At 36.8% G+C, this 26,986-nt stretch overlaps 3 protein-coding genes across 5 annotated transcripts; 1 reads left to right on the top strand and 2 right to left on the bottom strand.

Annotated features, from left to right (window-relative positions):
• Positions 1–407: 407 nt before the first annotated feature.
• LOC132706249 (actin-binding Rho-activating protein-like) lies at positions 408–3,654 on the bottom strand. Its single transcript, XM_060677465.1, is given in 4 exon segments — positions 408–3,040; positions 3,099–3,191; positions 3,361–3,517; positions 3,587–3,654. Coding segments are annotated over 4 exon segments (429 nt in total). The 5' UTR covers positions 3,628–3,654; the 3' UTR covers positions 408–2,902.
• Positions 3,655–4,740: 1,086 nt separating this feature from the next.
• Positions 4,741–5,427, top strand: LOC132706531 (uncharacterized). Its single transcript, XM_060677905.1, has 2 exons — positions 4,741–5,037; positions 5,100–5,427. The coding sequence occupies exons 1-2, from the start codon at positions 4,990–4,992 to the stop codon at positions 5,388–5,390; spliced, it is 339 nt and encodes a 112-aa protein (XP_060533888.1). The 5' UTR covers positions 4,741–4,989; the 3' UTR covers positions 5,391–5,427.
• Positions 5,428–8,343: 2,916 nt separating this feature from the next.
• On the bottom strand, positions 8,344–25,501 carry LOC132706023 (integrator complex subunit 2-like). 3 transcript variants are annotated; one of them, XM_060677067.1, is made up of 9 exons: positions 24,780–25,501; positions 24,473–24,725; positions 24,204–24,413; positions 21,197–22,158; positions 18,356–18,608; positions 18,126–18,294; positions 17,869–18,066; positions 8,726–9,107; positions 8,344–8,674 (listed from the first exon to the last, which is right to left on the bottom strand). In XM_060677067.1, exons 1-9 carry the CDS (start codon positions 25,429–25,431, stop codon positions 8,385–8,387), a joined length of 3,369 nt encoding a protein of 1,122 aa, XP_060533050.1. In that variant the 5' UTR covers positions 25,432–25,501; the 3' UTR covers positions 8,344–8,384. The 3 variants fall into 3 exon arrangements, with proteins under 3 accessions (XP_060533050.1, XP_060533051.1, XP_060533049.1); XM_060677068.1 differs by lacking the exons at positions 17,869–18,066; positions 18,126–18,294; positions 18,356–18,608; ... (2 more) ...; positions 24,473–24,725; positions 24,780–25,501 and adding exons at positions 13,444–13,649; positions 13,706–13,887; positions 14,939–15,544; ... (1 more) ...; positions 16,550–16,668; positions 16,719–17,845; XM_060677066.1 differs by lacking the exons at positions 8,344–8,674; positions 8,726–9,107; positions 17,869–18,066; ... (4 more) ...; positions 24,473–24,725; positions 24,780–25,501 and adding exons at positions 9,125–10,199; positions 12,590–12,842; positions 13,444–13,649; ... (3 more) ...; positions 16,550–16,668; positions 16,719–17,842.
• Between the last annotated feature and the right edge of the window lie 1,485 nt (positions 25,502–26,986).

Consider the following 26,986-nt stretch of genomic DNA (forward strand, 5'->3'; position numbering starts at 1 on the left):
TTAGTTCTCTAATGCCGCCTACAGCACATCAATTTTTACCGTGGTATAGATATTTGGTTACTCTCAAACTAACTGAGTTGAGACGTCGTCGTATTTTTTTTTGGAAATATTGTTTATTTTTATAAAAAGTGGTATCAGTCTCAGAAATTCGAACATTTAGGCAACGCCGAGGAAAGTTATTGCTATTGTCGCAGAATACCAGCAGTCTGTGCCATTGTCGTTCTAATTTTTGGTGCTTACTGATTGTCTACGTATTTTTTAAAGTGCTTTTGTGGCAAAAACGCTCAGCCACTGTAAAACTTGTTGTTTGCGGTCAAAACTGTAAGGAAAAGAATGTGCCTGTACACGAGTAAGTGTTATCCTTATGTGCATTAAAAATACAGATGGTTTATGGAGGACTGCCACTCAGAAACTTGCAGAATTTGCTCTTTCACGAAATTACAGCAAATGTGAGGACTTACGGTGGCAAACCAGAATTTACAATTATTATTGGTTAACACAGTTAATCCATATTTTCCCAAGTATAAAAAAAAAATAAAAAAATGCTGTTTTGCTCCGAAATTATTTATTTTGTTGCACTGAAGAACATATTACATGTGTCAAAAAAACAATAAAAACTCGAAACATACAAAAAATACTGGTGCGTAAGCGAAACACTGGGAAAAAACATTAAATAATGTTTTGAGGCACATAAGATGTAACATATAATTTATACATAAATATACAAAAGAAAGTACAAATTCGACAGAAAACAACTAAAAGTACATTGTTTTCCAAGTAGAACCTGATTTTATACAAAAAACGCATAATATTTTATGGTGCGTGAGCGCGTGGTAACACCCGGTTTCATTTTTGGCGATATTTGCACATTACACTTATTACAAACGTAAATTATGTGGCTCTGGCAGATTCTACTTCGGGCTTTATTAGAATGAACAATCATGAGGTGACCTTGATTATCATAACGCACTTCATCTATGGCAAGTGCAAGATTTATTTGAGTAATTGTTTCATCAGTTTTCAAAAGTCGCAAAGCAATGTAAGATTTAAAATCAAATCAATCACTTCGTCATCAAAAAATATAAAAAATATTTCAAGCGAAGTTCTTCCAGAAAGCCTATTTTTTAGTTCCTCACATGATCTAAATTCATCGGATATAGGTGAATCTGACCTTTCTTCCATTTAACTGTAGAAGCAAGCCTGTCGTTTACAGAAAGCATACGTCTTCTTTTGAATTCCAAGGTTTCATCATCTGATGAGTCCCATTCAGGTTCAGTAGTTGATGAATTACAGGACTGTTGAGGTCAGCTGTATCATTAGGTGTATGGAACTCGAAAGCTCCAACTATATCAGTTGGTTCCCCAAACTCTTGTAGATTTATGTCACCGTTCATATCTTCTTCGTCAGTCAAGGTATCCACGTCGGGTGGAATATAGACCGCGTCAATATGTTCTGTAAATAAATAAAATAAATTTACAAGGAATGGAATGCTACAATACATAAGAATACGTAAATCCAAATAATACTTACGACTTTCATTGTTGTCAAGGTTTTGTTTCACAGATAAAACCAGTGGCGCATTCACGCACCAGTAAATATTTTCAAAAAATAAAGCATAATCAATATAGTATTTCCAATGTATGTTTTAACAAAAATGGCAATACGAATCTAAAATATTTTTTTTTATTTATTTTTTTATTTACGTACCGCTTTTGTTAACTTTGAAGTCTCATATAAGATCTTTCCTTTACACTAAAATTAGCGATTTCTACAGTTTTATGTCCATTAGTAGTGATAATAAAATTTCCAAATGGAAGTGCAAAAATATTTCCTGGATGTGACAAAACATCTAAGTATATTTTGAACAAATACTGCCGCAAAAAGCTCGCACCCAAACTTATTGACGATCTGTCAGCGGCCATGTTGGTTGTTGAATGCCCCAAGGTCATTGGTTACAAACGAGATTTAAAATCTCGCGAGTGCGCATGTTGAATGAACCTTCTCAAAAATGTTGTAATATTTGCTTCATAAGTTCTTGTATTATCAACATTAGGAAAGGCCTTTATATCTTTATATCTACCAGCAATTTGCTATAAACCAAATGAGTTTCCTTTGTTAGATTTTTTTGACTTAGTAAAGGGAATACAGGGTGTCCAAAAATTGAGTTGTGTAACAAAAATTCGAATTCGTAATATTTTCCGTCAAAATTAAATTTTATCTTTAATGCATGCATTAATGCAGAAATCTGTCACTAGAGGGCACTTTACTTACAATATTTTTTTAATTTTCCCTGTATTGCATTTATTTAGACTGATAATGCAAAATAGTCCAGACTATAGTTACTCTTGTTTTGAGTCGATGAATGTTTTCGTTTAGCCACAAATCGACTTTTTTATTCTCGGCCCGAATATCCCCCGCACTTCTAATTTAAAGAAAGGTGATACTGCAGGCGACGTACACTAAATTTTTCAAAACAGTATGCACAAATCAAAAAAAGTGAAAAAATGTCAACGCAATAACATGTTTAATTTAAGTAACATAAATACATTTAACATTTTCGTGTGTAAATACCAGCTTATTTAATTGAGAACTAAGCCCAATGCGTTTAAAATAAAATTTTAAAAAATGAATTTTGACAAGTCATTATTTTACCACGTTGAATCTTTCCTCCAAGTTTCCGGACACCCTGTATAAAGGTCGAATCACTACAAAACCCTTTTTCAGATATGCGAGTGACTGGTATGATTCATTACTAATAAATAATTGGTCAGTTTTCTTTGTTTCAAACGAGAGTAGGAACAAAGTAGGTCAATGTTTCAAAACAAAATATTGATTAGACGATTTATCGGTCAGTTGATAGTTTTATGTACATATATGACGGTAGTAGCGACAACTCAAGTTTTTAAAGCGACTCCAGAAGACCGTACGGAACATCGCTCCTATCTAGAGCTTTTGAGTTTTCCGAGATTTCCTCAGAAAGGCGAGTTCTAATCTCCGACAATGGCCGCGACAATGCGATGCATACTCGGTCGTCTTTTCCCTGAAAGTACGTCCGTAGACCTGTCACGAAATCTGCCCGATTTGCGCGAGACGTTCACCTAAAACAGCGTTTCCCCTTCAAACTCCAACAAGCCACGTTTTCTCGCCCTTATCAGCACGCCAATCATTTTGTTGGAAATGTTCGAGTAGATCTGGAACACATTAATCTATTAGGTTAAATCTGAAGGTTGTTGTTTTATGCCTGGCTTGAAATATTTGCCATTTTGTAATTTGAATTTTTTGAGTCTCCTCCAGGATTCTTACTACGAGCAAATGGATAAGATTTGTTTAATAGATGTTGTTGACAAATCTAGGTCGTACCTTGAATAATTCCCCAAATTTTATCGTTTTCCTGGCACCGGCCTCGTCGATAGCTTCACCGAACTGGTCTATAGCATGGCACATGTCCAAAATCTCTTTGAGGAGTCTTATTTGCGCCTTGAGGGCTCTTTGTTCCGACAGGGAGCTTTTTTGGGGCCTAAAATGTAATTAAGGATAATAATTTCTGTCGAGAAACCTGTCCGAATACAAGAGATTGTTTACTTACGGCATTTTACGTGTGTTTATAAGTGTGTAAATTGCAAACATTTTTACGAATCATTCGCATCCAAAAATAAGTCCGGTCTAAAAATATCAGCTGCATTCCCTGTATTTTAAAACGCATGCTGCAAGACAATGTTTTGGTACTATACTTGTCAGTACCGCTATGTAACGTTGCGTCTATACGTACAGGGTATGAGGGGCCTATACCTCAAAACCTAACCTACGTTACATTAAAATGATCTTTATTTTTGTTTTATTTTCCAAATCGTCATGTTATATAATTGAAATTGCTATTAAAGTATCAATTCGAAAATCCGATAATATACAGGGTGTATCATTTTAAAAAATTGACAAAAGCATCATTTTGCAACACCGCGTATTTTAAGAGAATATTTTAAATTTGATCATTGCCTAAAGAAAAGCATTATTTGCGTAAAAGTGAATAAGGAACCCAACGAACTCTGAAGATGATCGCTAATAAGTTCGAATCGGGGCATCACAGACCCATACTCATATATATCTTTGAAAGGACTATCCAAAAATGCAATAAAATGTAGGGTGTTCTATTTTAAAAAATGTAACTTTGTTTTACCACCCTGCATATAAAAAAGTGACGATTAGGAAAGTTAAAAAAAAAGGTCATTTTAATAGAAACAACTTTTTAATTTACATTTTTTTTGGTAACCCCTGTAGGTTTCGAGATAACGTATGGACCCCTCTCAAACGGGCCACCCTGAAACAGTAGTATATTACGCAACAAGTGCGGTAAACGGCATTTGACTCACGAGTTTATTTGACATGAGCGGGGCGAGTTTTTAATAAACGAGTGAGTTAAAAAGTTTACCGAACGTATTGGGTACATTTTCACAAACCAACACGAATACATTCACTGGCATAACTGTCAGAATTGACAAACGTCAAAATTCAAAGCGTGGGAAATATCTCCGAAAACATCCGATTGCTCCCAAATCCGGTAAAATCCCGGAAATGTCCGAAGTGGCTCGGATTCATGGGAAACGCAACTGACGTGGTAAAGTGACGCTTCCCGCACGCTAGATCGGTGGGTAATTAGGTATTTTACAGTCGGGAGTAGAAAAAAATTCATTAATGCGGCGCAGACCAGGGGAATTAAAATTACGAATGAATGGGATGATTCGCGTATAACTAGCAACGTTTTGAGACACTCGGTATAAGCCGTTTGCAAGTCGAGAACACGGATTTTACATTTTTAATGGCGATCAGCATTTTTCCGATGTGCAATGACGAAAATATTTTGCCCCTAACGGTTTCGTTGTCACCTAAATATAATAATTTGAACCGTTTGCTATTTGTTTTTGCAAAATCAGCAATCCCCAGTGTAAGTATACAGCTGTTAATGATTTTAAGTGACCACTGCTCGCAAGAGACATGGGTGTCGGCAGCTTTTTTATCATCTTATCGTTAATTTTCGTGGGGGTCAGTATAATTTTATTGACATTTATTAACATTTCGGAACACCACGTGCGTTTTTTTTTTAGGATTACTATTGCCCCGTCGACTGCGATATTTCCGCCAACAGTATAATGCGCAAGGCCAGCAATCCTGTTAATCTCGTCGAGTCGCTGCGCAGACAGATCGAGTACAAAGAGCAAGAACTCGAGAGGGCGGAAAAGGTGAACAAAAATTTCGAGAAAATGATCGAACTGGTCAACGTTCTAGGTCAAGTCGACACGTTTCTCACGGACAGGACGCGGGCAATCATCAAGAAGCTGGCCATCTTGACTGAAGACGGAAACGACATTGTCGTGGCCAAAACATCGAAGCAATAATTATGTTTTGTATTTGCTGATAATAAAAGTTTGAAAATGTGCGGTATGGATATTATTCGGATCAACCTCTCCACCGCAGATCCATTAAATGATTACCAATGGCGGATTTTACGATTATGTTGAGATCAGAAAGCTTCAGTTTTCACAAAAGGCGACAATAAGCGTCGGTACTGTTGTTTGTACTTTGACTGAGGGAAATTTGTTTCATGGACTAGTAGAAATTTATTAGGCTTTAGAAAGGGTATGGGGACTAGAGAGGCTCTGTTCTGTTTTGTTGATTTTGAAAAGGCGTTTGATAAAGTTTAACACCAAAAACATATAGAAATATTACAGGATCATGAACATTGATAGTCGGGACTTCAGAATCACAGCGAATCTTTACTGTAACCAAACATCAAGAGTAAGAATTGAAGATCAGCTTACAGATGAAGTGGAAATTCTGCGAGGTATGCGTCAGGGCTGTATTCTTTCTACTATATAGTATATAGTGAGGCAATTTTCAATGAAGCTACGGATGAACGACAGGACGGTGTTACCATAAACACCATTATAGTTATTGAGAAGCTGCTGCAGAGGCTAAATGATGCATGTGAAAGATATGGACTAAACGTGAACCTTAAGAAAACTAAATTCTTACTATAGACAACACAACGATAGAAAGAATAAGCAATTGCAAACACATACACTGAAAAAGGCAGAAAAATCTCATGGACTGACAAGGTTTCCAATCAGGAACTGTTTCAGAGAACCCAGAAACATGAGGAAATAATTAACTCTCTAAAAAGAAGAAAATTGCAATACTTTGGCCACGTGATCAGAGAAGCTAAATATGCGATGCTACAGAATATTATGGAAGGAAAGATCAAGGGCAGAAATAGTCAAGGGAGAAGTAGAACCTCTTGGCTCAAAAATTTAATGGTTTGGAATGACATCAAACCAACTATTCAGAGCAGCTGTTAACAAGATTAGGATAGCCATAATAACATCCAACCTCAGTTAGCAGAATGAGCGAGAAGAAGAAGAAGAAATGTATTAATTTATTATTAAATATACATTACTTAAATTAATGCCAATAATCATTAATTTTCATCAAAATATTTAGATATTTTCAGTAAACGATATTATTCTAAATCAAATTTAATTGAAAACCATAGTAAAAAATTTACTTACTAATTGGTGCCTTTACGGAAAGAGCCAGTCTGAAAATGATACCCACGATAAGCGCACAAACTTCCCATAGTTGAAACAATATTATATAACAATTAAAATAAAAATCATAAAAGACTCCCAGACTAGTAAGCACGACACCTCAACAACGTTAGATAAGTTCTCGGACTAACAAACAAACGAGCAAGTACCTTGTGTTAGCCACTGTCGCTTCTTATTAGATTGAAGCTCTCTGGTTGAAATGTTCCGATGCTATGGTCTGTGAGTATACGTTAGGATTTTTGCTATTTTGAAACTTGACATAAGCATTTAGTGTTTATTTGGTGATTTTGAAATTTGTGAAGTGGTTTGTTTTTGAATCACTAAATCAACCTAAAACACTAATGTTTAAAAAAAACTGTCACAATAATTAGCCTGGCTGCCACAGGCATAAACTGGAAGAAGTTATGAAGTTTATACCCATAAAATAAATTGATTCGAGACAAGTCCACTTAAATCGTTTTTGAGAATTGAGGTCCGATTGTGATGATACAAACAGATAAAAGGTTTTGGTGTAGGTGTTGCCAACCAAACGTATCGCGAATTTTCTAATTCTTACCTTTATAATCACACCGCGCTATCCATTTATAGTATATTTTTCTTTCCATTCTATTTTTTAAATCGATTGTGGAATTTCTGAAGCCTCCATCAACAAGTAGGTATGTAATACATACAATACACACATAAAATATGGCTTAGTATTTTAAGTTGTATTTTTTAATAACAAATGACGGCATCTTTTAGTATGACGCTTAAATATCCCCAAAACTGTCAAAACTGGAACGATAAGATTCAGTACCTTGTTTTGTTTCCTATGTTGAAAAACCTCCTAAATTCTGAGTTGTTAAGAATTTTTTCTTAACAGTGGTAAATCTGACAACACTGCTGTGAGCATTTGTGAATTCTGCATATTGAAAAACCCCCAGGTATTGAATTTTATCGTTCCAGCGTTACAGTTTTGGATATATTCGTTCCAGTACCTTTTCCGGGAACCAAACGAAATTATGATGTTTTACGTAAAAGCCACAATATTGATTTTAGAATTCTGAATATTCAAAAGCCCTAAGGTACTGAATTTTATGATTTCAGTTTTGGCAACATTGCAGACATTTAAGCGTTCCGGTACTTTTTCCGGGACGCAGCCAGAGCATTGGTTCAACACGATATTTTAAATCTCGCGCATGCACATTTTTCATAATTACTCAATGAGTATTATTGACATTAGAGAGGACCTCTATATTTCTAGTAGCTATATGGTGAGAATCACTTAGCAAAACCCACTCTTCTCCATGAAAGAGAAAAATTCAACTACTTCATAACTCTGAGAGATCTCAACAATTTAAGGGAGTCTAATCCTAACATAAAATGTCGATTAATGTCTACCATTATGTGAAAGTACACTTTTAATACGAAAATCGTAAAATCTTTGACTTTCACTATGAAAACTGAGATCTCCATAATTTTCCCTGATCCTGGATGAACCCAAGTTCCCCGAAAAACTTGGTAAGTGTTCTCCTTCGTTGCAGGTATATATATTTTTTCACAATTTATGTGACGCAATGCAGAAGAATGTCGAAAAAATAAGTGGAAGTTCGTCAAAAAATCACAAATTTCAAATTAGTTGTAAAAGACTTGAGATTCGGCAGGGAAATAAAACTTAAGGGAAAGCCGGAAAATTAGTTTTCAACTTGGGAAATTCGGGAAAGTGAAAATAAAACGTCGATCATTTTTCTTAAAATGACTTTTAACTATTCAACACTAAATTATATAAAAAGATCACAAAAATATTCACTGCTGCCTATATATATTATTCCTCAGCACAGCCTTGTCTAATATCTCTGTAAAAGTCTTTTTCGTTAAATCGCACAACTCGGCGCTTTCTTGGGCGCTTATCTCGAGCCCAGTGCCCCTCTGAGCATCGAAGTGCGACGCCAGAGATGCTTGAGACTCGCACACCCTAGCCAGCTGCATAAGGAGATTGACGATATCCTCTATCAACGGCGGAAATGCTTCGCCTATTTTCACCAAAGCCGGAAGCACAGGTTTAAAGAGCTTGACCCTTTGGGCGCTTGAAATACCTGAAAAAGACACTGCTCGCACGAGTTTATCCCGACCCCGCTCCAACTCACCCCCAAGCAACGCGTACAGCAGGTTAAGAGCGGTAACGCAGAGGTTCAGACTTTTCGGAAGGGCGTATTGTACCGAAAGATGAGACAGAAGCTGCACGGCAAATATCTGCTTCTTGAGGCTTGGCTGTTGCATCAGTTCCTGCAGAAAGTCGAGGCAGATGTGCATCGAGGGAACGCCCTTGATCACCACCTCGAGCAACTCGCTCGGGTAGCGTTGGAAGTGCACGACCTTGCAGAGCATCGTGTCCGCTATGAAGACTTGGTGAAGGTAGCTGCAGACTAGGGATCGCACCTCTTGTAACGCCCATTGTCGCCCGGGCAACGTCCGATCATCTTCCGTTTCTAAGCATGTCTCCAAGAGCATTTGGACGGATGCGCTTTCCTATGAAGAACGTTTCAACAGGGTCAACCACCGGAAAAAAATCGATGATAATGTGTGACTTTTATAGTGGTTCGAGTTTTTAGGTTTTATGAAGTGAGCCTTCAAACTGCAATAACTGAGTGTATAACTGGAATAGTAAAAAAAGTACAATGGTATAGGAAAAGAGACTCGTGATTATTTATTGCCAGAATTATCACGCTTCCATGGGGCGCTTGGTTGAAGTTTATTGGAGTTCAAAAAAATACACAGCCTTCACTTAATTTTTTTATTTACAACTCCTCTTATGTTTTAAAATATCCGTCGGCGTCAACATCAGGTCCTTATCGCACTTGGCGCAGTAATACTTTTTCGAGTTGGGTTTGACGACGGCGTTGCAGACATCTTCCTCCGCCTCCTTCTTAATCTCCGCCTTGGAGTCACAAAACTCCTCATGCTGCATTATTCGGAACACTGAAGCTCCCGACATGGTCTTCTTGCAGTGTTTGCACTCGTACTCGCTCGCGCAGATCTCCTGCTGGATACTGATGCACCACTCTTCCTCCAGCAAACAGTCGAAAATCACGTTCTCTGTGACGTTGAACCCACCCTTGATGTCGTTACGCGCCATCACGTAATCCCCGTCGAAAGGGTTTAATTTTTGGTCGATGCACTCGAAACCTTCGCTCGTAAACTTGTATAGCTCCTTCAGATCGGCGGGCAACAGACGTTTGAGGTTGTAAGACACCTCGAGAGTCATAAAATTAACCAAATCGTCTGCGAAGTAGAACATTTCCTCGCGATCCCTCGCCGTTTCTTTTACAGACGGGTCGTTCAACTTGCATTCCACTCTGCGCTTCCACTTCTTGCGCAGCTCTACCGCGCGCAGCAGTAGCGACTTGCCCTGGCCGAAATATGGCGCGTCCACGAGTAGGAAATCGTCCACTAGGAATTTGGTCAACGTCGAATTCGTCGCGATCGTTTTGCCGAACAGCAACAACGTCTGCAAGCACGGCATCCTCATCGTGTTCATGAGGTAAACCTTTTTCGTTTCCAAAATCGATTGGTACACGAGCACTTGGTGCTTCTTGCTAATTGGCCTCTTGCTAAAATATCCTAAAAATGTGAGAAAAACGACGTAACGAAAAAGAGCAATTTGGTAGTTCAAATGAAACCGTAACGACCGGCATACGAAGGCGAATGTCATGGAAATCCCGGCCAAAAATCATAATGCCAATCTGAGAATTTTAGACAAATCCCAATAATACTTAATTAAGTGGTTACCTGACTATTATACCCTAACCTGGGTTCTCGTTTGAGGTATGCCAATTTTATTTACCTTTGGAATTTATATATATACATATTTTTTGGTATTCCTTGAAAGACATTTTATTTTGATTTAGCTTTTGTTGTTTTGTGGTATTAGCTAAAATAAAAACGGTCTACATATTGATAGGGACTTCATCATAATAGAGGGGTAAATAGATTGCAAATAGATGGGAAACGCTCCAAGTGGAAGTGGAATGTGGAAAATTCAAGATTGCAAAGCAGCGGAAACAAAAACGTCAACCTGTTAACACAATCATCCTCTATTTTAAACTCAAGTGACACAAATGAGTGCAGTATATCAAAGGGCCACAGAAACATATCTACAGTTACGCAGCAAACTTTGGAAATATTTTCTTATGTCATCCCAACGAATACGGATTCTGCGATTTCAGAGATCTGCAATGGAGGCTTTATCCCTAGTGGTAGGTAAATTCCAAAAATTTTTATAGATAAACTCTAGGTACAGTAGCGTAGAAGCAGGCACTTTTAATATAGTTACAGAATTTTTCAAAAAAGATGGGTTTTCTCTTTTTCTTTAGAAAAAAAAAGGTATTACTTACTAAAGTAAAAAAAAAAATGTGGTAATTTGCGGTCTTGCTTTAAATATTTGTTTAAATGTTTGTGCGCTCATTAAACAATTTTTTTCCCTTTTCATTACCATATTTGGTTGAAAGACGCACTATCAAAGAAAGTAAAGATTAATTTGTTTGGACAAATAAGATTTGTCAAGTTTATGCGGTGAGTTTCGGATGTGAATTTAAATATTAAATATCATAATATGCGAGAGTCAAGGAAAAGTTTCCGACCTCGCCCTCAAGATGGCGGCACTAGTTACTAAAAGCGACCCATAGCTACTTACCAAAGTTTCAGCCATTTTGAACTCATGGTTTTTAGTTGAGGGTCGTCTTAACGAGTGAGTTTTGAGTGCGAGTGCTTTCGTAAAATTATGAAAAATTGAGTATAGAGCTGTTATAAAACATTCTTTTGAAAGGCAATACATCTACGCAAATTAAAGTTGAGTTGGACTCTGTGCACCGTCATTTACTACAGTCAAATTTTGGGCACATGAATTTAAAAGCGGCTGTAAGAGTTTAAGAGGTAGTAAACCTTCGAGACGTCCAAAAAGTTCATCAAATGGTGTTAAACGACCGCCGAATTAAAGGGAAATAGTAGAGATTGTGGAAACGTCTGAAGAACATGTTTGTCACATTTTAAATGTAGATTTAAGCATGAGAAAGCTGTCCGTGTTCGAATGAACGTTTCCAACGCTTTGTAAGCGCAGCTTAGGCGCAATAAATCCAAGTTTTGGCGCCGATTAATTACTGCAGATGAAACTTGGGTACACCCGAATCAAAAATACAGTCCAAACTGCGAACTGAGAATGGAAAACCGACTCCGAAAAACTGTTTTTTTGGTTCGGAAAGTGATGGCGACTGTTTTTTGGGATAGTCATGGAGTTATCTTTATCAATTACCTTCAAGAAGGAAAACCATTACAGGCGCATACCACGCATCGTTACTTGATAAGCTGTGAACAGAAATTGTCAAGAAACTTCCACATTTGCAAAAAAAATCCTGTTACACCAAGACAACCTCAGCGGTTACCATGACTAAAATCTACGAATTACGGTTTGAACTGCTTGACCATCCGCCTTACTCACCAGATCTAGCCCCAAGCGCTTTCTTTTCATTTTCGTCAAATGAGAAGGCAATAATTTTGCGCACAAAATCGCTGGGCACTTGGACGTGTTAGAAAGATGGAAACATTGCGGGAAGAAGTCTATAGAGTTACAAGGAGATTATGTAGAAAAATAAAGAACAAATTTTTTTAAAAAATGTCGGAAACTTTTCAAGTTACCCTTGTACTATATACACATTTTTTTTTAAGTGAAGAACTTAATTTAGGAGAGGTGGGGGTCATGTGTAAGTAACAAATTGTAGTGATATTTACAGTCATGGCAGTAATTTTTGTTAGTACAAAAGAAAGGTCTCCACGGTCCACTACCAATTATATCATCGAGTGAAATAAAAATGTTTTTTTAAAAAATACTTGTAAAGTTTATGGTTATTCTTTATATCCCTTTTTGCACATTTTATCAATTTTTCTAATCTAATTATTGGGGCTGTATTTTTGGCTGCGATCCCTTCTAGATTAGCGTATGTGCGACAGGCACTCACCAGGTGGCGGCACTTCGACGTCATCGTTGTGCAGCTCCAGAGTCTCGGGATTCGCAGCGAAGTAACTCATCGGTCTCAGGAATACATAGTTTTTATTTTTCGTGTGGTACAACCGTTCCGAAACGGTTTTTGAAGAGTTGTGTTCGTCTTCGACGGCGATTTGAGGGTAAAAACCGCTGGTGAGGATCAGTTTGAGCAGCATGAGGTCTCGAAACCCATCGGCGGATGCCTCGTTTAGCAATTTTTGTAGCCTCTACAAACCGACCCGAGTGTTTTCTGACGGAAGAATGGGTGGAATGTGCAGATATATGAGGATGACACAAGAGAGATTAGGGGGAGTCGACTGATTATGGAGAAAATCCTGTTTTTATTACATTGCCTCTGATGTTTTGTGGTGTGAGTGTCGTTTTATAATTTTTAATTATCATGGTAGTCCCTTCCTCAATGTAAAGTAGATATACCCCCTATATATCCTTTGACAGGTTACTTTTGTCTTGTAATTTGTTCTTTTTAAACAATGGATTAATAACATTATTCGCCCATTATTTTAGCGTTTAAAAACCTACAGATTATGACAATAAGTTTAGACGAAATATGACCAGATCAAAGGATGAGCAGAAAAGAATCTAGTCAGATACTGGTTGTATTTTTTTGTTTTATATTTAAAAGACTTTTTAGGAAGGTTACTGGAGATTTAATTTCTAATATTTCCAATCCATTTTGCAGAATATGAAGAAGGAGAGATCTTAAATCGAATTAGAGCCAAAAAATGTGGCGTTGAATTTCGTATAATTTACTTGATATACTTAAATACTTATGATAGAGTCTTGTGGGGGTAAAAGACACCACCTAACCTTGAAATCGTTGGATATTCTAAACTCGACGTCGCGTAAGTCGGTTCTGGACTCGGATTCGTCGACGTCTTCGCCGAAATTGTACATTTCGTATTTGAGTTGCTTTCTGCGCTGCAATTTCGACTCGTTCTTCAAACTGTGCCGCAAAGACTTCAGATGCTTTAACTCGCCGTATCTTATCGCCCTTTCTCCGCTGGTCAACTGACCTGAAACCCAGCAACGAGGTGGGTCCACTTTTTTTTTTTAATTTCCTTCGACCCACCCTCCTCTATTTTCGTCAGCAGGTTCGCTTCGTGCAAAATATCTCGGAATTGTTCCAGAAGTTTGGTCACCTCGTAGAATCTTTGTTCCTCCAAGCACCGCTTTTTCGACCACGTCCTTGAACTTTCCGATTTATGCCTCGAACTGCTCTGCACTGGTGCCGACATTTGTTTAACGGTTAACCTAAAACCTCCTCGCCGCTTACGTTGGTAAGACCACTAATTGATGCCTTGCATTTGCCACAATTTTAGATAATATAATAGTAAATAGGAAAAAAATGTATGTCATCTGTAATGAATTGAAACTTTACACCTATGTAACTTTTATAGATAATTATAGATCCTTTACATGGTTGGTTTCTGTTAATTATACAGGGTGTTCTTTGAATGATATCATATAATTAAAATAGTGTATCTAGATCCCACTATAATGCCAGCGGGCATCTCGATTTCAGACTGACAATTGCGAATCGGAGTTAATGTCGGATAATCAACAATATAATGTGCAATCTAGAATGAGCTGGAAGTTTTTGGAAGTAGTGTACAGAATATCACGATAAAACATTAAACTGGAGATATTTTTCCATATGATTGATTAAATAATGAAACGATGACTTAAATAATATCCTTTTTTGACAATGATGAATTCTTGATATTATATTAGCAATGTTTCTACCTCGGTTTGTATCAAAAATTAATGGAGAACTGTTTGCCGTGTTAACACAGAATGTAATAAGACCGCTTAATCATACTTAAAGTTTGAATTTATGTGATTAACAATTAATCTGGAATATTTTGTAGTGTTAAGCAAAATCATAGGATCCCCTTATTTTTTTTTAATATTTGGATAATATTGGTATGGAGATCTTGTTGTGGGGTTTGAATTTATAAAATTAACAGACAAAACAATGAGTAAAATGAAACAGTTTTTTTGAGCTTATTAAATATATGATTGCACGATTTGGTCACAGCTCACCCACTGCAAACCTTATTGCCCAGCTTATGCTATCATTATTTGATGTAATTTCAATAACACTCTGTATAAGTTTCAAAAAAGGTATTAGCACTTTTTACACTAGAGGATTTTCGTGGTTACTATCTAACTCTGAGGTCAATATGATTGCTTGAAAAATTTGCAATAGGTGATGCATATTGGTAGTTCAAATGACTCATCTCGCTCTTCGATAATATTGTAAAATATTTTAACAAAAGAACTATACATATTAAAAACCCACCATTCCTTATAAAAATTCAGTAAACTCAAAGGATCTCCGTGGTTGGACTCCAACGGTTTCCTCAAATTCAGACCCTCGGAATCTCGATATGCGTTTTGGGTCAATGGACTCTGTACACTTAGGAGGGAAGCCAACGCGAGTATTGAATTAACGTTCCCGAAAATTGTAGACATTATGAGCATTTTCCCAATTCCCAAGTCTACTGGCAGCTGGCTCAGAGCATCCCCTAGAGTCGTGAGAACTAGGCAATTGTCATCGAGCGCCAAAGCCCCAGTAAATTTTAATTTTTCCAAACTTTCTTCAATGGCTTTCTGACTTGGCTTCTCTAGGAACGGAAAGTGTTCTATATCGCTCAGCCCCAGTGACACCATGTGCAAAATCAAAGAGTCTAAAGGAACCAAATGTATTTCCGCTGGCGTAAACGCATCGAAACTTCTGAAATCTTCTTCTGAGTAGAGCCTGTAACAAACTCCGGGTCCTGTTCGACCAGCTCTGCCGCATCTTTGTTTGGCGCTGTCCTGAGATATATTGCATTCACTCAATTTATTTACTCCTAAGTTTGTGTTGTACATCATTCTATTGACTTTTCCGGAATCTATGACAAACCTGATACCAAGGAAGATGTTAGTTACGTAAAACCAAAGATTACTGAGAAGATAAAGGCTGTTTCAATTTTTTTTACCTAACTTTCAAGTTTTCAATTTTGAATCGGTGTTTAAGACATAGACAAAACATGAACAGATAAAACAAATGGTCAAATAGGAAAAACAAAATGTAGTTTCGACCTAATTTACACTGATGGTCAGAAAAACCTACAATCAGAACATGAGTGTGCCCATTAAGTCACTATTGCAACTTGTCGCCTTATTATTAGGAAAAATATATAAAAATAAAAACAAATAAGAACTAAAAGTTCAGATTTTCACGAAATTATATATTTTGACATGACAATTCTTTCGACAACACTTTATCAAATGTAATATTTACAAACTACCTGCTACTATATATACCGAAAAATGACCATAAAACCTTAATTAATGTTGTTGCGAGAATTTAAGTTCAATAAAGGAGAGGTATTTAAATCTAATTGGTCATTAAGCAATACATTTGAATGTCTCATTTTGTTAATCTCCATGGCTTCCAATAAATTTAATTTTCTACTTTTTGTGGCTGTAAGTAAAATATATACTTACCTTATACCATCGATTGTGACTGAAGTCTCGGCAATATTAGTGGATATAATACATTTTCTAACGCCTTCTGGGGCATAGTCAAATACTTTATCTTGTTCCTCAAGGGACAAACTACTGTGCAATGGAAGGACAATCCAATTTTTTTTGTACTGGCTGTACTCGTTAACGGCATCAGCCAAGGTAGATATCTCCGAGAAGCCGTTGAGAAAAATCAACACATCCCCTTTTTGGTGGGGCGGATATTTCTCATCTATCATCTGGAGAATTTGCAAATAGGGGGTACAATCGAATTTTTCGCGTTTCCGCTCATAGGGATCCTTTATTATTGGTTGGTAGTGCAATTCAATAGGATACAACCTCCCAGGTACCTACATACCTCGACTTCTTTTATCACACACAACAGATTGTACACACTTACCTGAATAACTTTGATATTTTCTTCAGCGAAGTAATTGGTAAATAGTTCAATATTTATTGTGGCAGACATTAAAATTAATTTTATATCTTGCCTTTTATATAAGAGACATTTCATAATTCCTATAAAAAACACAAGATGCGCAATTTACACATTTTGATCCTGTACTTACCTATTAAAAAGTCTCCATACAAATGCCTCTCGTGCACTTCATCCAGAATAACCACATCATAAGAATTTAAAGTTTCCTCCTCTGAAGCTTGCCTTAACAGCAAACCCTCTGTCATAAATATTATCTTTGTATCACTGCGTTTAGTTTTCTCAAACCGGATTTGGTAACCCACCGTACTTTTAAAGTCGGTTAAAGTTTCATAGGACACCCTCTTAGCTAAACTTATGCAAGCTATGCGCCTGGGTTGAGTACATGCAATTTTCTTAAAGCCCGCTTCCATAACATACTGTGGTACTTGGGTGGATTTTCCGCAACCTGTATTCCCCGCTATCAACACAATTCTAGACTCCTTTACCTTGTCAATGATTTCTTCTTTAAACTGCGTTATGGGCAAATCTTTTTGGGCAGCTCTAAGCATTTTGAGCTTTGAAAACTTGGTTTTCTGTTGAAAATCTTGGTACACTTTGATGACCAATAAAAATTCATCAAAAGATTCAGTTGAGATGTAAATTTTTTCACCGTGTTTATCTAAAATGGGTAACTTGTCATACAAAATATTCCTGGCCTCGCTGAATTCAAAATTGAGCAGTGAATTTCTGTTAAAAGACGGGTCGTTCGCTTTCAACCTTTGTGCGTTTTGATACTTTTCGAAAAATTTCCAAAAATCGCCCATGTTTTTAATATTTCCGTTTTCTTCCAAAAACCTAGCCAATTCGAATTTGTAATCATCTATTTTCTTTGGCTTCTTAGGAGATAAAGATCTTCGTTTAAACTTTTTCCTATCTGCGGGACTTCTAGATCGACTTCTACCCCTCTGGTATCTCTTGTCATGTTTATGATACTTATAGAAATCATTTCGATGTTTGTTATAATCCATAATAAACAGCTATTAAAGCAAATTTTAGGTTAGGCATATTTCCTCTTCTTCTTAAATGTAAATTTTTTTCTTCCTTTGCATCTCGTGGCCAACATCATTGTAACCAGAGAAGCAATAATTTTTCTACAGCATGGCAACAATATCTGTCACCAAAACCCCGAATAAGAATCAGACACGACGTACAAAATAAAGGGCTTTATTATTTTTTGCCTCAATTGTCAAGTGGTGGGTCTAAGTTCGCCAAAAGTTTGATATATGCCGCAATAGTCTTACCTGCGCCGCAATGACTGCTCTGCACATCTCCTCCCTATCAGCTTCGTTTAATGGCTGCCCGTTTTGATCCAAACGGGGATTAGCCTGATGATGCTGCGTCAATTGACTTCGAGAACTAGCCAAACTCGCCCGGAGGACACGCAACACTATTGCGTAGATCGGGGCACATCGAAAAACTTTTTCGTCACACCTCATAACCTAAAAAAATGCACCGGCGTTACGTATGCGCGCATCCTGACCTTCAAAATTCTACCCACTTGTAACGGATCTTCGGCCACATCAATTCTGGTCAAAACCGAGAAGTCGTTGACCAAATTTTTCACGGTCAAAATCCACAAGCGACGCGGCAACACTGTGTTTAAACGGAGCCAGACATCCTTGTATAGGTCCTGTAGGTATCTGGGCACATTTTCCTCCGATATTTGCCTAAATAATAGGACCACTGTAACTATTTCAATTTCTATTGACAAATTAAACGCTGTTTCACCTCACGAACTGAGTAAAACATTCTGCAAAGGGCCAAATATCGATCGCCTCCATTTTTAACATGGTTTGCATAAGTTTGGCGCATTTGGCTGGATTCGTTTCGATTTCACTGAACGCTGTCACAACAAGGTAATCGTTGATGGTATTTTTTTGCTTGTTTTCGGTGTTAATCGCCATATCGTCTAGCCAATCTTCCACGAGCGTTAGATGGGGAAAATGAGTGGCCAAAAGTTTCAAGAGTGGTCCGAAAAGACCTAAAAATTGTCGACAATGGGCGAATCTATCGATCTAAGTAAAAGTACAAGAAGAAAATACTCTACGCATCCGCTACAGTAGCGCCGAAATCGCGTCAAAATTGACAAGCGATTTGCAGACAAAAAATAGTGCTATAGGTATAAGAATTTGTTAATCCACAGGGGCAAAATTCAAAAATTGAACTGGTTGATAACCTACACTTCTGTGAAATAATAGGAAAATTAAAGTCACCCGTTCAATTCTAATTGTTGGAAAATACACGGCTTTCAGACCAACATCGTGTTAATTATACAGATTGATAAATATATTTCATTGATGACATCAAATATTTAAATAGTTGAATTATTTTTCTGCTAAGTTTTTTTTAAATATATTTATTTGTAACTGATTCAAAAACAGTGTTATCAACTCAAAATAAAACAATTACATTATAAGCTTCGTATTTTATGTAAGTCTTTTTAAGTTTAAGTAGAAGGTGTAAATAGTTACTGCAAATATACTTTTAATTTCTGCCAAAATTGTTTTATGTTTTTGCTTCAACAAATCACTTTTGATACAGTTATAGTCCGAATACAGCTATAATGGCGATTTTTGTACTTTAAGGTTTTGAAAAATTAGTTCTAAAGTCACTTGCACTATATGTATTATAAGTATGCATTTGTTTGACTTTCTTTTTATCTAAATTACTTTTTTACAGGTTATGCTTTATGGAATATATATATTTTGCTTGTTCAAAAGTCACTATTTTTTTATGTCCCGTGTTTTTCTTGTTTCATACTCTATTTCTGTTGAAGTGAGATGGTTTATTTTAAATTTTATTTTCACTGCTTTGTTTTGAGTCCTGTGTAATTTATTTTGCAGATAGGTGGGAAGACTTCCCCAACATGAAATTAAGTACCTTATATGAGGTGGTGAGATTGCGTGTACACTGCTTTATTGCACCAACGACGGGAGCGATTGCCCAATCCCATAAGACGTACGTTCGCCAAAATTATCGATCGCACGTGGTCGCTTGTGACGTAAGCGAAGTCCTCTAACGGTTTTTGTGTATTCTGTCAATGCATTTGAAGGCCGTTGCATTTTGTGTTCTTTAAACAATTAAAATAATTTAAACCAGTGAGTGTGCTTATGTTTGTGTTAAAGGTAAGAAATACATTTCTTTTACCTTTTTCAGTCTGATAAGTTACATCAAAAAATAGTTAGGTATGTCTGGAACGAGATGTGTCGTGTATGGGTGCAATAACGACTATTTTGATGAAAAAGCGAGTTCTCGAAAATATAGTTTTTATCGCTTTCCCAAAGGGAAAGATCTAGTATCCTGAACTATTCGGAACGAGTGGATAGTTTGATGTAGAAGAGAGGAGTCTCAAAGCAGCTCATCCTTTTCATCAGTTTCCTCAAGTAGATCTAAGGATCAATCTGATTGTAATCGGGCGCTAAGAAAACTACTGAAGATGCTTTGGAGTACATTTCGGGCTACTTAGCTAAAAAACACAAAACAGATATCCCCAATTTAGGAGATTATACTTATAATATTACCACAGATCATCATTACAGCACTCCCTCTTGGATACAACAGTGATCATATGGAGGCCTTATAAAGCCTTGTGATCATTTTTTGAAAAAAAATTAAAAATGGAACTTTTATTTTGAATCCCAGCATGGTGATTCGTTTCGAAAAGGGCAAAGGGTGGTAAAAAACTTAGCAATAAAAAATATTTAAAACAGAAAAAGAATTACCATTCAGTTTAGTTAGAGATTTTTGTAAGCTGAGAACGATAACATTCGTATGGACTTCAGAAATTTAAAAGCAAAAAAAAAGAAAATCTTTGCAAGATGATACCCGCAGAAAAAAAATTAGAAAGTATGGTAATATTGTAAAATAAAGATTTAAGTATATGTAGTAATATGAATTTTTTATATTATGTATATACAGGGTACATATAAAAACATATTATTATTCACCTACCACCTATAAATAGGTTTTATGTATTTCTAATACATTTTTTGTTTTTTAATATGTTCTTTAATATATCCAAAAATAGGGATTTCTAGTTTATAACTATTTGTTGATTTTTGTATATTTCAAATAGTAGAATGCCGTAAAACACAAAGTTTTACAAGTAAATTGTTTTGTGCACTGGTTTTATGTATTTATGTTTAACAATATTTAATTAATATATGTATAAGTCAAACTTGATTGCAATAGCGTTATTTTTACCCTACCTGAGATCCTACCCTACGTTACTTCCCAATAATTATTAAATAAGTACTAAAACGATTTAACGTTGACATTAAATGAGAATAACGAGTGATTATCCAAACAAAATGATATATTAGCTACTCAAAACTCTGGTAAAAAAAAATTAAATAGTTGCTTCATGAGTTCCATAGACAGGGCCTCTATATGTCTAGTAACTACATGACATTTTTCCTAAATTTTATGCAAAAATGGACTCTGTTAAATTAATAGTAAATAAATAAAATAGATAGCAGTTTAAAAGCGCGCAAATGATAAAATAATTTCTCTCCTTAGATTACCAAAATCTTACACTGTATGCCCCTTCGAAGCGAGTTAAGTACTTACCTGAATAGGAACTTTGATCTTTCTGCGCGTGATGCAACAAATACTTTATCGGCAGCTCGGACATGAACTCCGGCGTGTATGTCTTAATTTTTCGACCGCTGGATGCAAGCGCGTAGGCGTTGTTTAACCGGCAGTCCTCATAAAGTAACAGATAGTACAGTAACAGCAACTGCGGTGTCAAGCTCCTATCGTCCACTACGACGTCTTGATTTTCCGAAGCAATATCAAAGTCCATGGTGAATATCGAGCGTTTCTGGTCGAAGTACTGGCCGAATATGGAACTCTGAAATACCCTCCGTATCTCGTTTTCCGTCAACGGTTTGTTGGTTTGTTCGGTGTTCTTCGCGTTTGGCAACATAATACTGTTCACGTATACTTCCACCAGCATGGGCAGGACGGGATGTAGGGGACTCACGCTGGTACACATCTGCTTGTAGATCCAATTCTTGATGTTGACGTTGTGTTTCGCGAACGCCCTCGATTTGAGCAACTGATGTATGCAGTGAATGGGAAGGAAACCGGTCATGTTAGCGCTCAGTCCCTGAGTGACGGGCACCTTGACCGCGTGGGCGGTAACCACTTGCTCGGTGAAAATCTCCTGAGTGAAAACCTGTTTCATTCGGTTCATGTTGTTGTGACGTATCGCTATCTTCATGCCCAAGGTCGCGCAGGTCAGCTCGCAGATGGCGCTAAGTTGCTGACTGTGGAAGTGGATCGCCATCAGCAAGAGCATTTCGCCGAAAGATGCCGAGACGCCGCTCGCCGATTCGAAATAGGCCTCCTCCCTCACGAGCCACTGCACCCACTCTATGCTACGTCTCTCGTGCTCCGGTTGAGATATGAGGGAGGGGCAAGCGATCAGCATGCACAATCCGATCGAGACGAAACGCACTCCTGCAGGGGTGGGGCTCGGATGTGAAGTTAGGAGTTGAACGATCAAAACCACTTCTTCGTCTTGAAATCTAAAATTACCAAGTGAACAAAGGGTATAATGATAACGACCGGGACGGTTATTCTTAACTGCAATAGAATAGAATGACCCCCGACACCAGCTGCTATTACCGGTGATAAAAAATATTTCTGATATGTCACATAATTCTGCAACATTACGAAAAACACTTCCTCCAGAGAAATTATACTTATCCTTTCTAAAATTTAGATTTGAAAAGTAAGAACGGTCAAAAAAAAATCACCTTCCTCTTAAGTGGCTAGGATGGATATATACGTCATCAACATATGCATTACAGAACGCCCGAGACTAAAAATATGTCCGCTTGCGTACAATATATGTCTTTAGGAGTCCGCGAGAGTGGTGATAAATACTCACATTCATCGGATCAGTGCTTTTTCGTGCGTGTTTGGACCTGTTTTATGTATGGGTTTATTTTGATATACAGTTAGTCTCAAGACAACGATTTCCGGACTTGTTATTTTAATATTATTATTTTATATTTAGTTTATGGCCAAAATAAAGACAAACAGCAATAAAATCGACGAAAGTGATTATGATGGATTTTAGAGTCAGAGGAAGAGGACAGTACTGAGAAGAGTACAGAGGAAGAAGATCATAGTGACGAAGACGAAATTGGACCTGTTCAAATACCAGAATCCCTGGTTCCTTTTCAAGGCGATTCTGGTATAAACCTTGACAATTTGAACAAAGATATCCCACTGATTGAATGACTTTCTTTACTGACGAGCTAATAAATAAAATCGTTGTTGAAACAAATCGTTATGCGGAGCAATATTTGAACGATAATAAAGCAAATATAAAAAATCAATCTCGAGTAAAAAGAATGGACAGCAACTAATGCAAATGAAATAAGAACTTTGTTGGCTCTTCTTATTATTAAGGGAATTCGCATAAAACCAGAGTATAAATTATATTCTACCAAATGACAGAGCATCGAAACACCATTTTTTTTTTCTCACTTTATATCTCATTTTGTAAACAACAGAGTTTCAAGATTAAGCCGATTTTGGATTACTTGAAGCAAAAGTTTATAGAAGGTTTATTCATGTTGCTAATCAAGAAATTTCCATTGAAGAATCACTGATTGGTTGGAGAGGCCGACTCGCCTGGAAATAATAGATTCCCTCAAAAACAAAGAGATTTGGAATAATAATGAAAGTGACACTAGTTATATATACAATTGTTATTTATTTATACTGGATCCAGTATTCAGTATGGGAATTCCATTGACCCTGACGAACCTGTATCTAATAGGGTTGAATTGTAGTTATTATAGGAGAAAACAAATCATAAGGAAATAGAAAGATAAAAAAAGAAAGGAATGACAAGCACAATGCATGATGATACTAAAAAATTAGTAAAAGCAAAAGGCGGGTTCATGGTAAAAAAACCGACTGTATTATATTATGTATATAGAAATGGGAGACGCAGACTTAACCGATAATCTGCTCAATTTTTACAAATCACCAAAAAATATTATATGAAAATATTTAGGCATTTTTTGCATATGGCTTCCCTTAATTAATTTACTTTATACTAAAAGCTAGGAGGAGGAAAAACCGTTGTTAAAAAAACATATTACAAAAATATATAATAAATATTACTTAATAAATATGATAGAAAAATATACGATTTTATTTTTTGTAACAAAACTCGCCACTGAGGAGCGCATTTCGTTAGACGACATGAACCATTTAAGAGGTTGATAGAACTTTTAGAAATTTATGAATAGGAGTTGTGCACTCTGTTGGATTTTCTATTCTATCGCAGTCAAATATGAGGACCTGGGAGAGGGATGCCATAAATGCGTAAGCATATTGTCAATTTCATTGAAAATATTTCAAGATTATTTCCGAAACGTTATTCTAATAGATAATTAAATTTGTTTTGTCTTAATTCCCTAGATTTTAGGATAAATAATAAATAAGTCTATAATGGAGGAACCGTATCGTTAAAAGTGCCCAAAATTAGGAGAAAAAAAGTCAATGAAAATGTTAAATTTATCAATAAAAATTGCTCGATAGGGCTCCCTACTTGATAGCCGCAATGCCCCTCAAAGAGCAGTAAAGCCTTAGCAATGCGGACGCCTGCACGACCAAACTGTCAGGCAAGTGACCTTCGGGCGATGCTTCGATGAGCTTGCGGAGTCTCGCCAAAAGCTCGTCGCGCAGCAACTGCAATGCGTTGCTCGAAGCTTCCCCCTTGCGCTTCTGTCCGGTCCGGATAAATAGGGCAATCCAATTTCTAAAAATCGTGATTTTACGAATATCCCCACAATTGAAATTAATGAAACATTAATTAACCTTATGGTCTGGTCGTTGCCTAATAACAAACCGCTTATAAAAGCAACCATATCCCCTTCTCCGTCACAGTTAGATTCGCTCAAAGACAACGCTATGGCTAGAGCGGGCATACGACACAATTCAACACATTTGCTTCTAACTGTTAACGACTGAGATGGGTTCATATTGCAAAGCAGGCTAATAGCGGCCGCTCGGACAGTGCTGCAGACGTTTTCTTCTTGTTTCTCCCCCGTTTGAATCAAGTATGTGCACACTACATAATACATTACATGTAAAATTGTATACTATGTGGTTTATTGTTATTTACCTTCTCTGAAACAATCCGGGAAATTTGCAACCACCCGACAAATGATTTCAGGTCCATTGTGGACATGCAACAAAGTTTCAACTATGGTGATAATGTTAAGGGTCGTTGGCAATTCTGCCAGCGCGATACATATGATATCAGCCAATTCTTCAGCAAAAATGTCATTGTCAAACAGCTCCGATCCTTTTATATAAACATCCGCTTCCGCGGTTTCACTGATTTCTTGTATTTGAGATTGAATATATAGCAATTCCCCTAAAAGAATGCTCAATCTTCTCGTCATATCACTTCTTTCATATTCCAACGCCATGCTGGTGTTAGCCGAACCGATAAGGATCGAATCGTTCTGCAAAGCGTTCCCCTTCTGCCTCAACTGCTGTTCCCTTTTTACATCGATCTCGAGCTTGTGAAAATCGATACTGAGCAAAGCGACAATTGAATTCACCAGCTCCATACCAGAAACTATAGTCAGTATATTCACTTTCATGCTGGTACACTTTCTAGACGTGTCCAACGGTGAAATGAGCCCCATTCTCACTAAACAAGGCAGAACCGGCCTAATATCTTGTTCGGAGCATTGCGCAAGCTCGTCCATATCTACGTTTTGGACGGCCCGGAACACTTTTGACTCTACCCCTTTTTTGAACATCATCTTAATTCACACTCGATTCACTTTTCGATCTAAATGTTTACATATTTTGCATACTCAAAACATGTTCTATCGCGCGAGGCTATACCGAAAGTACACTCTTCTTATAAACGTTCGACTTGGCGCCTTGTACGGAAAAGAAGAATTAGCCCCATTCAATAAACGACCTATTTCTTTCTCCAAAAACAACGAATCTGCTATTGGCCGAGAGTTTGAGTATGTGCGGTGCTTTACAGAGATTGGCTGTCGCATTTGGTGTGTTTAATTTTATATAAAAAAAGTAGCGGATTCATATCCTATTTTGTTTTACGGTGGACCAATGAACCATGAGTGCTGCATTATGGGAATTCGAATAAACAACACCCGTTTGGGTTATATTAATAACATTTTACTTTATTGTCATACCTATTCCTAAAGAGTTCTATCACGCGAAGCTAGACTGAAAGTACACTTCTTTTGTACGGAAAAGCAGAATTTAGCACCTTTGAATGAACGAGATAGCCAGTCACACGATTAACTTCTTTCTCCGAAAACAACGAAGCTTTTATTGGACAAGGGCTGTCACTACTGATTGGGCGCGTTGCTTTACACAGATGGGTTTGCCCAATTCGAAGTATTTACCTTTACATAAATAACAAAGTATAGCGAATTCATTTCGTATTTTGCTTCTAGTTGTGCCAATGAACTATGAGTACTGTATTATCGGGATTTGAATAAATAACACCTATTGGGGTTATACTATTTATATTTTATTTTACAGTCAACGATAACGCAGTAACGATAATTCGCAGATATTGGTAGTTACATATATTTATATAATTATCACAGGGTAATAGAAGTCTTCTGATACTTTTAATTGTTGACGTCCTGAAATTCTGAAACAAAACAAAAAAGATAGTAACAAACATTTAACGCCTTATTCTAAACTAAACTAACCAAATATGCACCATAATGCGACAATAATGGCGAAAATAAGAAATTCAAAGTATTATCGATTTTTTAAAAGAAAAATATAAGTAAGGTTTCAAATTATTTTTCTCGTTGGGTAAGATATCAACAGCACGAATTTTTTCTCGTTTTTTTTTTAAGTAATTGTTTTTGAAATTGTACCTCTAAAGAAGAACATTCGGTTCAATTTAGCAAAGCAATTGTCGCAAAGAATTGGGATGAAAAAACATATCTAAAGCGGCCAAGCAACAATACTGGAAATTATTTTTAAGTTTGCAGAATGACCGCCAGGGAGAGTAATCGTATTCCTGAATTTTAAATTCTATTATTTACGTTTTACGTTTGGTAAACTTCAAAAATTCACGGGTTTATTTGGCACGAGCGGAGCGCAAAGAAGTATCGAATGTCCTTTACCACACTTGTTCCATAATATACTATTTGCTCTCCTAAGGGAAGGTACTGGTGGGTCTTCGAATATTTTTGGAAATAAATATTAATAACTTCAAAATGGATTTTTTTTGACTGCCCCGAGTGGAATTGATTTAAATTGCTTGCCGCTAGAGGGTGTTTGCGACATCACAATAAATAAAATGTATTCCTTCAAATTTTA

Source organism: Cylas formicarius, unplaced genomic scaffold (genome assembly GCF_029955315.1).
Source record: "Cylas formicarius isolate icCylForm1 unplaced genomic scaffold, icCylForm1.1 PGA_scaffold_8__14_contigs__length_24414737, whole genome shotgun sequence".
Taxonomy (NCBI): domain Eukaryota; kingdom Metazoa; phylum Arthropoda; class Insecta; order Coleoptera; family Brentidae; genus Cylas; species Cylas formicarius.